General features: G+C 33.5%; 1 protein-coding gene across 4 annotated transcripts in view; it reads right to left on the minus strand.

Annotated features, from left to right (window-relative positions):
* Positions 1-2,392: 2,392 nt before the first annotated feature.
* The window catches only part of PTPRC (protein tyrosine phosphatase receptor type C), a 118,228-nt gene continuing 106,416 nt past the window's right edge, over positions 2,393-14,204 (minus strand). For all 4 annotated transcript variants that reach the window (XM_024930523.4, XM_034943296.3, XM_034943283.3 and 1 more), the window contains 7 exons: positions 10,847-10,937; positions 9,503-9,636; positions 8,427-8,561; positions 6,682-6,804; positions 6,281-6,459; positions 4,636-4,771; positions 2,393-3,136 (listed from right to left, as the gene is read on the minus strand). In XM_024930523.4, coding sequence (XP_024786291.1) covers positions 2,861-3,136; positions 4,636-4,771; positions 6,281-6,459; positions 6,682-6,804; positions 8,427-8,561; positions 9,503-9,636; positions 10,847-10,937 — 1,074 coding nt within the window. In that variant the 3' untranslated portion in view covers positions 2,393-2,860. The remainder of the gene's footprint in view (positions 3,137-4,635; positions 4,772-6,280; positions 6,460-6,681; positions 6,805-8,426; positions 8,562-9,502; positions 9,637-10,846; positions 10,938-14,204) is intronic.

Genomic DNA, 14,204 nt, shown 5'->3' on the forward strand with positions numbered 1-14,204 from the left:
AAGTGATACATTTGAAGGTCTTCATATCAAGAAACATGCTGCAATTAGCTAGGAGCAAATAGCATTCACTTATTCAGATCTAATATGGTGTTATGAAATCATCTTATAACCAATATCTGGTATAAATCTAAAATTAAGATCAGTCCTAGTTAGTTGTAAAAATAAATTTTATGTTTAATATTTTAGAGGGAAAAAATAGGAAAATTTCTCTGTACAAATATAAGAATTCTGAGGGGAAGCTTAACACATTTAAAATTATCTTTGCAAAGACAGATGTTCAGCTAATCACTTTACACAGTTTTCCTCTTGCAAGAAAATATTAAAATATATATATCTCTTAAATGAAAATATTTATTTGTCACTTATGTACACAATTAATAGCTTGGGACCTGAAGTTTAGGCTTACTAAATGTATCTTTTATTCCCATCGAATTCTAATACCAGGAATAAAGCAAACAACTTTAAAAGAAACCTAGAAGTTTCTTTTTGCCCAATAAATGTAATGTTCTGGATTCAGAACATTATCCCTACAGTGTACCAGGCTTTTGTAAGTCAAAACTTTTTGCTTAATATTTCTGACTGGATCCTAGAATTAATAATGGCAGTGCCAAACTTTAGCAAATAAATCTTTTATACCTTGTAACAGATCCCTATTAATGCAACCCATGGCCATAGACATAGACCTATAATTCACATATTATTTCTTTCTACAGGAAAAATCATAGACATATAATTCCATGGTCTAGTGCCATGGGTCTCACCTTCGGTTTAGTATATGTTCTCACAAAGTAATGGGCTTTCTGAGCCACTATTTCATCTCTTTCTTTACAACAAATTCCCATAGGTAGAAAAAAAGTCTCAAGCTTGATTCTTAAACTAATAGAAATTATTATTGCTCTATTTTCTAAGTAGTTTTTATCTTTCAAAAGATAGTGTCAGGTGGAAAATACATTTAAAACACACAACTACATTTGGAAGATGTTACTTGCAATTGAAACTTCTGAAGAAAAACTTTGCTTGTAGATTATTTAGACTTTCTGCTATTTGTATTTTGAAGCAATTAACAGATAAAGTAGGCATACATCATAATTTTCTATTGAACATGAGACCTGCAAATTTTAACTACATTATCTAGAAAATGGCAACTGATCAAGTTTCAATAAAAGAAAAGAATGCATATAGTTTGAGTGACTGAAGAGGTAAGTGAAAGCAAACTTTATTTTTTGTGCCCATAATTGGTGATTCTAATCCCCTTTTCTCATCAATAAGTAAAGATGTAATAAGTAACCTTAATATAAATTAGAAACTGTGGCTTCATTGTAAAATTTACTTCTTTTCATCTGTTAAATAAGCACAAGGATCTATATACTACTATAAGGGTTAATTGTTAATTTTATATGTTACAATAGTGAAATAATTAGAAGTAGGGACACAAAATAAATGTGAGTTGAATGGACAATAATCGGTGCTGTATAGTTAAGACATATAAAATCAGACAAAAGAGTAAAGATATAGAAAACCAAACCAATCTAAAGGTTGTGTTTGACCTTCACAATAAGCTATTACAGAATTCACCAAAACGAGTTTTTATTACTTCATGAAAAATACCACTATTCTTGATTTTTTTTTCTAGATCTTAAACAATTATTAGACTATTGGATAATTGGGGCCTGTAAAAGTGTCCTGCAAATGTTAATAACTGCATTAAACATATTTCAATAGGTGCATACACATTTCATATTTGAACATATAACACAATGTATTATAAACATGAAAAAAATAATGGTTGAATTTTATTATGATTAGCGACATCCATTCCTGGTAAAAACATTCTAAGCATTGGAGAAATTCAAAGTAAATGCTTTAATGAAAGTTATGAATGGGATTTAACATGGGAACTATGCATATGCAATATCATATTTTTCATATCAATGAAAAATTCCATTAAAATAGCTATATTAAATTTCATATGTAAATATTTAACAAATATGTTTGTATTCTTCTATTTTTATACAATGAATATTAATACATATTGCATTTATTTATTTTAATGATATTTATTTAAGTTCAATTGTACAAAACCTAATTTGTTGTCAAAAAAGTATCAAGCAATAAATTTTAAATATTGTACAGGGAATAATCGAGCATGCAAAATTGAAAACCCCATGTAAAGACAGCATGATAAGCTCACTGGAAATTTTTTAATTAAATAAGCTTAAAAAGACATTGGACTAAATGCTAATATATGGAATATAAGATTTCCCAATGTTAATTTAGTTAACTTTTTTGTAGTAGCATACACACACACCACCTTTATGTACTATCTCTAGAAGTAAAATAGTAAACTATATAAGATAGATATATACGAGTAGAACAAGGAGGACATCTTGAGGTCATTTCAGAAATGTACATGCTTTTATTGAGTCTGCACACAGTTTATGATTTTAAAAACAGATCCTTCAAGCTAAGTTAACACTTCTAATATAAAATGTATTTTTTCTTCATAAAAACAAAGGAAAAGCCAAAGCTTTTAGATTCACTTGAAAGAATTCTCTCTCTTTCTCTGTCTCTCACACAAACACACACCCATACACACACACATATACACACATAAAGATTACAAAGAAGTTGTTTTTTACTGAATAAGAGATAAAATTTTAAAATAAGCATACGTCTGTACAAACTGTTCTGGCAAAACTATCTTAAATATTTTTCCACAGTAGTAAAATAGAACCCTTCTACAAATATTGGTTCGCTGCATTTAATTAATCCACTGTATACCTATTTTCACTTCCTACTTCTACAAAAATAGAAATAACAGCTAACAGGAGGTTTGGAGTTTCCTCATTTATGTCTTTTCCTATGAACCTTGATTTAAAGCTGGACTTGCAGGACCATTGACAGAATGTTCTGGCCCCTCAGTGCCACTCGTGGGTTCAGAACCTTCAGCCTGTTCCTTTGCTTCAGGGAGCTTTTCTGGGGCACCAAGTGGATTAACACAATTAGCATCCTGCTTTACTTTGTCCACTTCATTATCAAATTCAATTTTATCTTCTTGATGGTTGTTTTTCTTTACTTGTCCATTCTGAGCAGGGTAGGTGCTGGCAATGACGTCATATAGGAATTGATATTGCTCCTAGTAAAGGAATTAAGTGGGAAATTACGTGAAGAAAGTTGATGTCATTATTTTTATGCCAGATGAAGATTAGCAAGAACTAATGATTTATTTGTGGAAGTATTGGATGACAGAAAAGTACTTTGATATGTTCTCATAAAAACATCTAAATAATTTAGTTTCTTTATGGTGCTAAAGGGTTGACTGCAGGATACTTTTTGAACTTTACCTTGGAGCAACCCCAAACCGGTGTTCACTCCGCTCAGGGGCCATTTCCATGCCTTTGCTCATGATGCCACGTTTTGTACTTATCCTCCTGTCTAATGCCTACACATTATTTAAGAATCAGGGCAGGAATCACTGCTTCGAGAAGCGTTTCTTGATTCCTAAAGTTTAAATTAAATGCCCTCATTCATGTTCTTCTTATAATTTTTCTGTCATTTTACTCGCTACATTGATTAGTAAATACCTGGCTTTCCCTCATACCAATTAGCTCTTTATAGCAAGAGCACATAGCAAGCATTTGATACATTTTTAAGTATCAAGATATGAAATCTCAATATCATACATGATTAAAAGCTTTATATATTTTAGTGAGTAATTAAGTTTACATTGTGAATAAGGATTAATTCCCAGATGACCATCTACAGTTACTACCACATAGAGGGTATACACGATAGATCGATTACAAGAATATAAAACTTATTTTCCTTCCTGTATCCACATTTCTTTGCAATGTGAATTTGCAGGCCCTCTCAAGAAGTGGAGTCTATTTCCCTACCCCTTGAATCTGGGCAGGCTTTATGACTTATTTATTTGGCTAATAACATACAGAAGAAGACATGTGTGTCATTTTTAAGCCTGGGCCTCAAGTGGTCTCACACAAGTCTTCTTTCCCTTATGGAACTTGCTGCTTTAATGTGAATAGGCCTGGGCTGGTCTTCTGGATGAGGAGGGACATGTGGCCCACTCACTGTTGTTGCCATAGCTAAATGGCAGCCACATGCCAGCCTACTGGCAGTGTAGGTCACTTTAGACCAGCCAAACTGTAGGGCACACATCAGCTGAAGGCAGACACATGAGTCAGCCTGGTCTCTATTGGCTGAGCCTGAGGGCACCAGCAGAACATTCCAGCATATCATTAGACTACTGAACCATAATAAATGTTATTTGTTTAGGCTCCCAAATTTGGGGGTGGTTTGTTACACAACACAAATCGATACAGGAGTGAAGGAAAGAAAATTAAGAAATTCATGAGCATTTAGGGAAAGACTCTTCATGAACTGTCACAACAAAGTGCTAGTAAACTTTAGGCTCTTATTTAGACTTATAATAATTCAATGTGAATTATCATGTAAAAGTAGAAAAGCTAAAAGAATAGGAAAGAAAATAGAGGAGAGAAAAGGAAAGGGGAAAAAAGAACAAACGAGAGGAAAGGAGAGGAGAAAAGAAAAAAGGAAACTGTCAAAAAGAAAAAAAAAATTCCGAGCATGTTAAAAGCAATGGTGAAGGATACTTACGAATGTGGAAACCATGCCTGGCCTAGCTTTGCGTAGAGCTTTTACCACTTGAAAAATATCCACTACCTCTTCTGTTTCCGCACTTTCTAAGAGATTTAACAAAGCACAAAATATTCCCGTTTGCTGAGATCCATCCCTATAAAAGAAAGAAAAGATAGAAAATAATCCTACTTCTCACCAAAAAGGGTGATATTAGAATAAAAACAGGAAGAGAGAGAATATATTTTTTGCTTCATGTTTATCATAATTATCTTATTCCAACCTCTTTCAAGAACCAAATTATTTACGCTAAATGCATTTTTAGGCAAATTTTTCAATTTAAGAGTGTGATAATCCTGGAATTGAAAACTTATTTGTCTTAGACTTTACAAATATATTTTCTTTTATTTAGTATTTTATGGATTTTAATGCATTTTTATTTACATCTGAAGTTGTTGAAACCAATATCAGAATGCCAGTATGATAGATAAGGAAACCAAGATTTGGAGAAGAGAAAGGTATAGCTTGAAGCTGATGTAATCAGAAATATTAGACCTAATATTTTGTAAATTACTAGAACACATGCTCTTCTTCACTCTTCTGCCTCTCTACCACGTTTCACAAATGTTTTCACTTCTGCATCAGTAGAAAAGTAATACCTAGTAGAATTATTCACTAAAAAGAGGGCAATCAAATAGTTTACCAAACAATGAGAAGTATAAAGCATTATCATAAAGATTCAATTTAAACAATATGTTATCAGCAGGGCACTTTAGTTATTGTACATAAATCATATTCTAAGAAACATATATAGTTTTACAGTGTAAACTTCCCTTCCTCAGCTTTCTTTCCACATAAATGCTGAAAATTCATATATTTCTTAAGGCTTGATTCTAGTATATGCAATTCCAATAATAACAATTAGACTTTTTCAAAAATTCCAAAAGTTTTTCACTAGATAAACATTTCTCATTTTACTTTACTATTTTTCATTTCTCATTTACTTCAATATTCTTTTTCATGTAAACTTTTATATTATATATCTTTCTTTCAATTATATTGCTTATTTAAGGTGAATATGTAAGCACCTATCACAGATGAAGAAACTAATAAAATCTAGTAGTATTATTGATATTATCACAATCTTTGCCTTTGGTTCAGTTTAGAAAATTAAATAATGAGTTTCAAATCAAAATTGCTAAGCTTTGTGATTTCAGTTAATATTTAACTTAAAATATGTTTAATAAACTTTGTGTTCATTAAACATATTAGGTGTCTTTGTGACACCTAATAGAGTAGATCAATGTATATGGGTATATGTGTAAGGTGATACCCATCTACCTATCTGTTCACACACCCTTCCATTCATTAATTCATTCACACAAATGACATTCCTGGCTCAATGTTAGCTACCAAGGAATCAAAGATGACATGACACCAAGTATTAAAAAACACAACTTAAAATTATTGCACTATAATATAATCACTTCTATTATATTTCTACAATAGTTGTGTTGTGGAAACAACCAAGAGAGTGACTGACTCCATAAGAAGTTTTTACTGTGGTTATGTGTTTCATATATGAGGATAACTAGATAAGACAACATGTGAACCGAGAAGTCAAGCATTATGATTTTGAGAGCACATTCTACCAAATCCCACGCACCTGCAGTGAATGAGTAGAGGTGTACTCTTGTGATGCTTGTTCCCTTCAGAGGAATTCTTCTGGGGAAGTTTTTGTTTGACGACCTGAATCATAGAGATTAATTCCTTGGGTTCTGCAGGAAGCTGCTCCACACTCCAGTTAGTATATTGGTACTGGTACACAGTTCGAGAGTCTTTCCTCTAAAATCAGAATTGAAGAGAGCATTAACTGGAGTGAAGTTCAGCTTATTTTCTAATTTGATAGTCATATTTTCTTCACAGTTACTTCTATTTAAATAATTTTAAAATGTTATTCTGAAACATTATTTATATGATGGCCTTGCCTGCATAGAGTAATTTATATTCATTTTGCTACCAGATCCATTATATCAAAAAAACATACTCCCCAAATTGTTTCCATACCTTGGAATGTCTCAGTTCAAAGACACGAAGGGTATAAGTTGAAGATTTGTCTGTGTCTTTCAGGTCAACTTCGATATCTCCATATGTTTGCTTTCCTTCTCCCCAGTACTGAGCACAGATTTCCTAGATAAAAGAAGACAATGCAACAATTTGTTTCCTATTTGAAATATGCAAAGGATCAGTCTCCCTCTTTCTCCCTTTCTTTCTCTGTCTGTGCCTCTTTTCTATTAAATGAAAATTATTGTGTTCTAAAATTGAAACCTACTTATAAAAATCCAGAATCTATTTAAGTGCTGGGGACCCATTTAATAAATATGTGGTGTTTCCTTGTGTAAGAAAAGGGAAGCTGAGCACAATCGAGGTGACTGGGACACCCCCGGAACAGCTGTTTTCCTTAGTGTAGGTCTTTGAGGTTTGCTTCTCTTTTCCACATGCTTATCATGACCTCTTCAATATTTATGGCTGGCATGAGTCAATGTTATTCATGACCCTTTCAATAACTCAGGTCCCACTGTCCCTTCAGTGGTTCTTGAGGAAGGAGGCTGCATCTTTTGGAGCTTTGTCTCTGTCATCTTGTTGACCAACACCATGAGCAGCTTTATATATTTTGTCTGCATAGCTAAGGAAAGGGCCAGATTGAAGAGTAGATGAACCACAAAAGTGTTTCTTCTTACTACAAACTGTTGTCTACCAACTACAACCCCACAATTTCTGACAAAGACAGGGAGTCCTGCCGGTACTTCCATCCTGTTTCCCAGCTTTCACAATTTATATGAAGGAAAGGATTGTGGGAATTCCATGCTAGAAATCTGGACTTATATTCCTTTAAAACAAAAAACATAAAAAGCAACTTTCCATGTACAGGGGAAGGGGACCAGGTAAGGGTGAGAAAGAGTGAGATTTAGGGGAGAGAGAGGGGCATAAAAAAGCATAAATCTTTTGCATACTTATAAGGTTATTCACTGAATAGGCTTGAACATATGTCAGATAATGTGGTTGGTGCTAAAGCTGAGTGAGATCTACCACCAGGGAAATTTTAATAATAACTGAAGACATTAAGAAAAGGATAAAATATCTGTCACAAGCATTAAGTAAAAAAATCAAATTATAGCTTAGATTCACCTTCAACTATAGACTTTTATGGCAATAAATATTATATGGCAATAAAGAAAGGACGATATAGATACATTTTTCAGGAGTTTGGTCTTGTTAAAAGAATAGGGTCAAAACTGGAAGAGAGCACACATTTAGTTACATGGAATATCAATAAGTTTAGACTCAGTGATGACAATGCAAATGGTGTGTTTAGGCTTGGGCATGAAACCTGCTTGTCCAGAGTGGAGAGGATGGAAAACATAAAAATGGGAGGAAGATGAAAGACACATGAGGGGGTGATTGTCCAGGGTGCTGGATATCACAAAAAGATCTTGGCTTTTATCTTGAGAAAATGAGGAAAACAGCGTGAAAATGTAGCTGTTATTTGCTGTGACGCTGACATTGCTGCATCCTGGCTAATCTGTGAGCAGCATGCAAGACTGGAGGGGGCAAACGGGAGAGACTGTCAGAATCCAGACACAGCTGATGGAGGCCAACACCAGGGTGAAAGGGGTAAGACTGAGCAGACAGAATTATGTGATGGAGGGATAAAAAAAGACGTGGGTGTGGCGATCAAGCAAGCAATCCAAGACTAGAGAATGACGTTTTATGACAGAAAGGCTTAAAAGAAAATCCTCAAAAGTACAAACCTGGTCTCCATGTTTCAGTTCTGTCAGCATAACAATAACTTTGACTTTTCTTTGGAAGATCATCTGCCAAAAGTCACCAATGGTCTCCTTCAGTGGTCCCTGAGCAGCAATCATCACTTCAGGTTTCCAGTAGCTCTTTTTAGACAAAAAAAGGGTGGGACTTCGTTACTACAGAAGAGAGCTCAGTAGATTCTTAAAGTAACCATTTGGAAATATAGTCACTTAGTTTGATATCAATGCTGTTACATACAAATAGTAATATTCTTATGTTTCTTACAAGAAACAATGTAATAGCTATATTGTAATATAGATATTAGTAATTCTTAGTAATAGTAATTACTATAATAGTAATTACAACATATCTTGCGAGACAAGTTTTCCTTTCCACAAAAGACACACATTTTTGTTTCTCTATAAAGGTTAGTGTGATTGTAAAAAGGAATTACTTAAGCATTTCAAATTACCTTCATCGTGTCTATACTAATTTTAATTAGTGTCTTTACATTCTTATTATATTTCCTAATTAAACTAATATTCTATGAATGTGTGCTTTAGGAAACTTTGGAAAATAAGTAAATCCAACTTAGTGTATAAATAATAAATATTTAATGACTAAAGTTTCATTGTTTGAATTCTCAGTTAATTAAAAAAGTGGGGGGATATGACACAGACTCACCTAATAATTCAGTTTATCTGAATGAAAAGTTTCTAACCATACAAATATACAAATTTGGCATTGCCTACAATTTGGGTATCTGAGTATGTATAAACATTTTCAAATACTTGTATTTGCTCAAATTTTACTATTTTTAAAATTGATGTGATTATAGCTATATTTGTCATAAAATATAACCAATAGCATTATCTTATTTTGTCTCAGGTTATTAGGTTATAGTATTTTTAAATCTTTCATTAAGTTAAAATGTAGCATTGAAATTGAAACTCTCATGTCAATCTATATGTAGTTATGACCAAGCTCATTATTCTTTTATAAAATCGCTTAATGAATGGCCCTAATAACATAGATATTATTTTAAAATGTTTGGATCTTGGGTTTTGGCAATTTAAGTACCTACCATTATAAAAGATGCATTGATGTATTTGCTTGGTTCCTCTGAATCACTGTCATCATCAGAGGATTCATCTGAATCATGCTCACTCTCTTTACTCATTTCCAGCTCATGTTTAAGTGGCACTCTGTTATAGTCATCTATGTGAAATAAATCAGTAGTAAGTCTTCCTTGAAAAAATTAAATTTCTTCTTCATTGTCATGTGGAAATTTGAAAGTATTTAAAAAGGGACAGATTGTATTATGAAAACTTACTGATCTACATGAAATAAGATCCTATATAAAATTCAGTACTTGTTGATAAACAAATTATACAACAAAAGTCTAAGAAAAAGGATTCCAGGAAAAAACATGGAACATAATTCCATGTCAAACAACAAAGAGATATCATATCATTATATATGATTATTTAATCTTTGATACATATACTTTAATTTCCCATGAACTATTATAATTCTGCTTGATATAAGTTTACAAAATACATAGCGTAGATTTTTTCCCTCAATTATACTCCAGTAATATTAAATTAACAATCTTATATGGGTAGCTTTGATTAATTATTTAGCCCAGAAAATTATTTGACCTATAATTCCTCACTGTTTCTTAATTTCTATAATTTATAATAACTTGGTCAAATGATTTGATTAACCATATCACCATCAATTCCATATTTTAAACTACATTCATAAGGACTCCTGTGAAAATTAACTAGGTCAACCATGCACTGATCTGATTTATTTGGTCGTCTAATTTATCAACTTGTGTTATATTTTATCCATGCTAATTTTAGTTTATGCAGCTGAATAAAATTACCATATGTGATCATTTTAATATGCTTAAATAGTAGAATTCAAGTATTGAAACTGTGCATATTTTGATCTGTTAAATTTGAAGATTTAGAATTTATATTTTCCCCTTACTTTCAACCTCCCAGTTATAAGGGATAAAAAGGAAACATAAAGAGAACAAATGGATGTAATTTTTACTATTTGTCAATTACCCTGGAGTAAATAACTGAAATAAACTAAAAATGAAAGAAAATGGGTAAAAGAGACTTGCTCTTTTTTCTCCCAGCTTTAAATATTTCTCTTTTATGACAACCCATTTCTGAAATAATTGGTAAAAAGAAAATACTGAATACAGTCTACCCTCCAAAGCCCACTGTAAATGTTCAGGATTATAAGTTCTTGCAATAACTAGTATTTTAATACCTAGTAACTTCTTCCCTATTAACAACCAAATGTTGAAAACTTGCTTCAAGATAATTTATATGACTGTGTGTCCCACATTAAACAAATCCAAAAGAGCTTAACTTTATCTGATACAAAAAATAAAAAAAAAACTACATACATGGGATGACATTAGAATTCCTGTTTTTACTTTTATTTTCTTCTTGATTTCCAATGTGCTGTGTCCTCCAGCTCCTATATGAAGGAAGTCTCTGAAAAAAAAAACAAACACAGAAAAACTCCTTTAAAATGTAAATATTGGCTTATTGCATCATAAGATGCTCCCTAAGGAAAAGCATTTCATTAATTTTTGTGAAATTTGCATATGCTCCCTATAGGCCATAATTTTTCGGTTTGCCTCTGATTTTTTTTCTTTAAATTGCTCAGGCATTTAGTCCTTTTGACAGGGCTAGTATGCACTAAAGATATATATGTAACAGACTATGTCTCCTTCTTCAGAGCTGCATGATAGAAAAATAATATAGTTTGTTCTTATATAAATTGAAACCACTAGACCGATGTTGATCTATATTGCAAAAGCAATGGTAAGTTATTTTAAATGATCAGAAATAAACTTTGGAGACAACACATTCATAGGAGACTTGGCACATGTTTTGAAAGTTGATTCTTAATTTGTTTACACCTTCCAGATTGCTTTCCTCTCACCCACAGTTCCTAATTAGTCAGAAAAGATCCATCATTTCTATACACAAATCCTTTTAGTTTTCTTTCTTCCTACTTAATCCAGTCTGCCTTCATTTCTCGCTTGTAAAACATCAACAATTTCCTAACTGGCCTCTTTGTCTTCAATCTCGCCTGCTCTAATCCTTCTAAAACACAAAACAGAAGATGCTCTTCTGAAGATGAACAGCTTTCCATCACTATAAGAAAACAACAAACCTCAAAATAGCATAAAAAGTCTTTAATGATACGCTCCTGACTATTTCTCCAGCCTTACACCTTACTGGGTCCCTCAATACTTCTACCAAACCAGCTTCCTCAATTCTTGTAAGGGCCAAGCTGTTCTTTAACTCTTGGCAGATAAACACTTTTTTTTTTTTTTCTTGCTTGAACTACCCTTTCCCCTTTTGGTTGCTCTAATAACTTTTCTTACCCTCTAGGTATCAGTTTAAATACCAATTTCTTCTGGAAGACCTCCCTGCCTACAGTCTTTCCACTAGTCCCTAAATAAGTATTTGTCAAGTGAATAATATTTAATGATAATAGATAATGTTACAAATAACTGAAACTGAGAAGGTTCCTCATGTACAATTCGGTAAGATTTTATATACACACACACGCATGTAGATACGTGTGTGTATATAGACATATATTTTTTCAGCATAGTACCCTCATTCAAACTAATTATGGCACCCTGTTTCAAACCTCATTCTTAGCTACGTAATTGAGTGAAAGAAAATATCATCACTGAATTTTAGGCCACTTGAACACCACCATGAGCTGCATGAAGGACCAGATGTTTTGGAAACTATTACAACACCTTGTGCTCTTGTGAGTGTAGTCACCGAGGCAGCCTATGCCCTGTAGCAATACTCAGGATTATAGGTGGGATTAATGGCTCACCTTCATCTAAGACACAAAGGATCTGTCACTCTTAAATCTCTACCTGTTTCACTTGCCATCACAAGTCTAAGCTTCCCAGTGCATCCACATTCCCCAGATTTTTATTCCTGAATGGTTATTTGTATCCTCAGATACAACCCAGTCTCTTACATCTAACCCATCAGTGCCTTCCTCCCTGCCCTCTGATGCCCATCGTCTGTCATCTGTGAACTCCCATTTATCTTAATCATCTTCTCCCAACAGTCACTTCACCCTTTTTTTTTTTCTTTCCACCAATTAAAACCTGGATGTCAGCTAAGGACACCACCAATAACTCAGCAGCCCTTTTAAGAAAAAGTTGACTTTCCTCCTCACACCCCATTTACCTCACAGCTTCAAGAAAAGATACGTGTTCTCCTTGATCCCTGATTCTACTTGCAAACCATTTCTGCTCATTTGCTTTCAAATCAACCAAGCACTTTGATATTCCTGCCATCATACTATACTAGCTTCTATCCACCGGCTTCACTGGGAAGTGTCAGGTATTGATTTCTGAATCACTCCACCTCATTTAGTTTTAGGCTTGGCTAAGTATATTCTCTTCTTTCCAAGGTCTGTCATCATTTTTGGTTAATTCAACATTGACAAGAATAATCTATCCAACACTCTAGTCTCTTCATTTCTTAGCTTCTTCACCTCCCATGACTTTCCCTCCACTTCCCAGTCATCCACTTTCATCATTCCACCTTTGTAGGTTTCATTCCAAATATTACATCACCTCTAAAATCATAAGTTCAACTATCTGTGCTATTGAAAATTACCCCTATTATTCCTAGTCATTTATTCTGATATGTTCAACCTAGCAATCTGTAATTCTATCAAAGTCTCCAACTTATTATCCTTACTACTTTCTCTCACCTCCCTCATGTGGCCAATTTGCTTTTTATTTTCCACCTCAGTCATCATTCATTTGTAAACACCCTCAACTCGTTTGCCTGTCACTTTTCAAAACCTAGATAGGTTTAACTCAACTATCTGCATACACAGCCCCTACCCCCAAAGAGCTCAATGCTGCCATAGAAAACAATACAACCAACCGACTAATTCCTCTTTAAACTCATAATCATAAATTTCAGGTGATCAAATGATAACTTCTGGCAATCTTACTGCCTCTGCCTAGGGAGATTGTTTTTATACTTTGAGATAACTAGTTTATACCCTTCAAGCATTGAGCTCTTCTTTGCCCTACTCGCCCTGTATCTCTCAACTCTCAACTGATGACCTAGCCTCACATTTTCTTGAAAAATGAAAGATCATCAGGCAAGAGCTGCCTCAACTTCCCAATACCAAATTTACCAACTGACTTGCATCTCTACTCTCATCTTCTGTCTTACTGTCTGCTTAAATGGAATAATTTCACAGCTTCCATCTGTGATCTGGATCACATCCTCTCATCCTTCTTCCCATGTCCACTTGCAGATCATTTTGACTCTTGTGCCTAGAATTGTACTTGGCACATAGCAGAAACTCAAGCACATTTATTTAGTGAAAAAATTGTCTGTCTTTTCTATAGTAAATAAACATTCATAAGAATGTTTAACTTAAATGTATAACTGTCTCTAACAGCTTATGTGTTTATGTGGATTAGTAGGGCAGGTATATTGAATAAGGTTAATTTATTAGCTAGAAAAGCAAGAAAACAACAATAAAACACTACTCTGTTTGAGACTACCCTGTGTCTGCTAGTTCTTCCATTGTAAGTACAGGTCTTCTGGGGGATTCAGTCACTTGGTCATTATTGCATGCTCCACCTCCACCCCCACCTTAACCCCACTTTGATCCTAAACATTAAATGGTTCTGCATGTGATTAAAAGCACACTCCTGGTCTTTAGAAACTCTGAATTTACCAGTTTGG

The sequence above is a fragment of the Pan paniscus genome, chromosome 1, assembly GCF_029289425.2.
Source record: "Pan paniscus chromosome 1, NHGRI_mPanPan1-v2.0_pri, whole genome shotgun sequence".
NCBI classification, from domain to species: domain Eukaryota; kingdom Metazoa; phylum Chordata; class Mammalia; order Primates; family Hominidae; genus Pan; species Pan paniscus.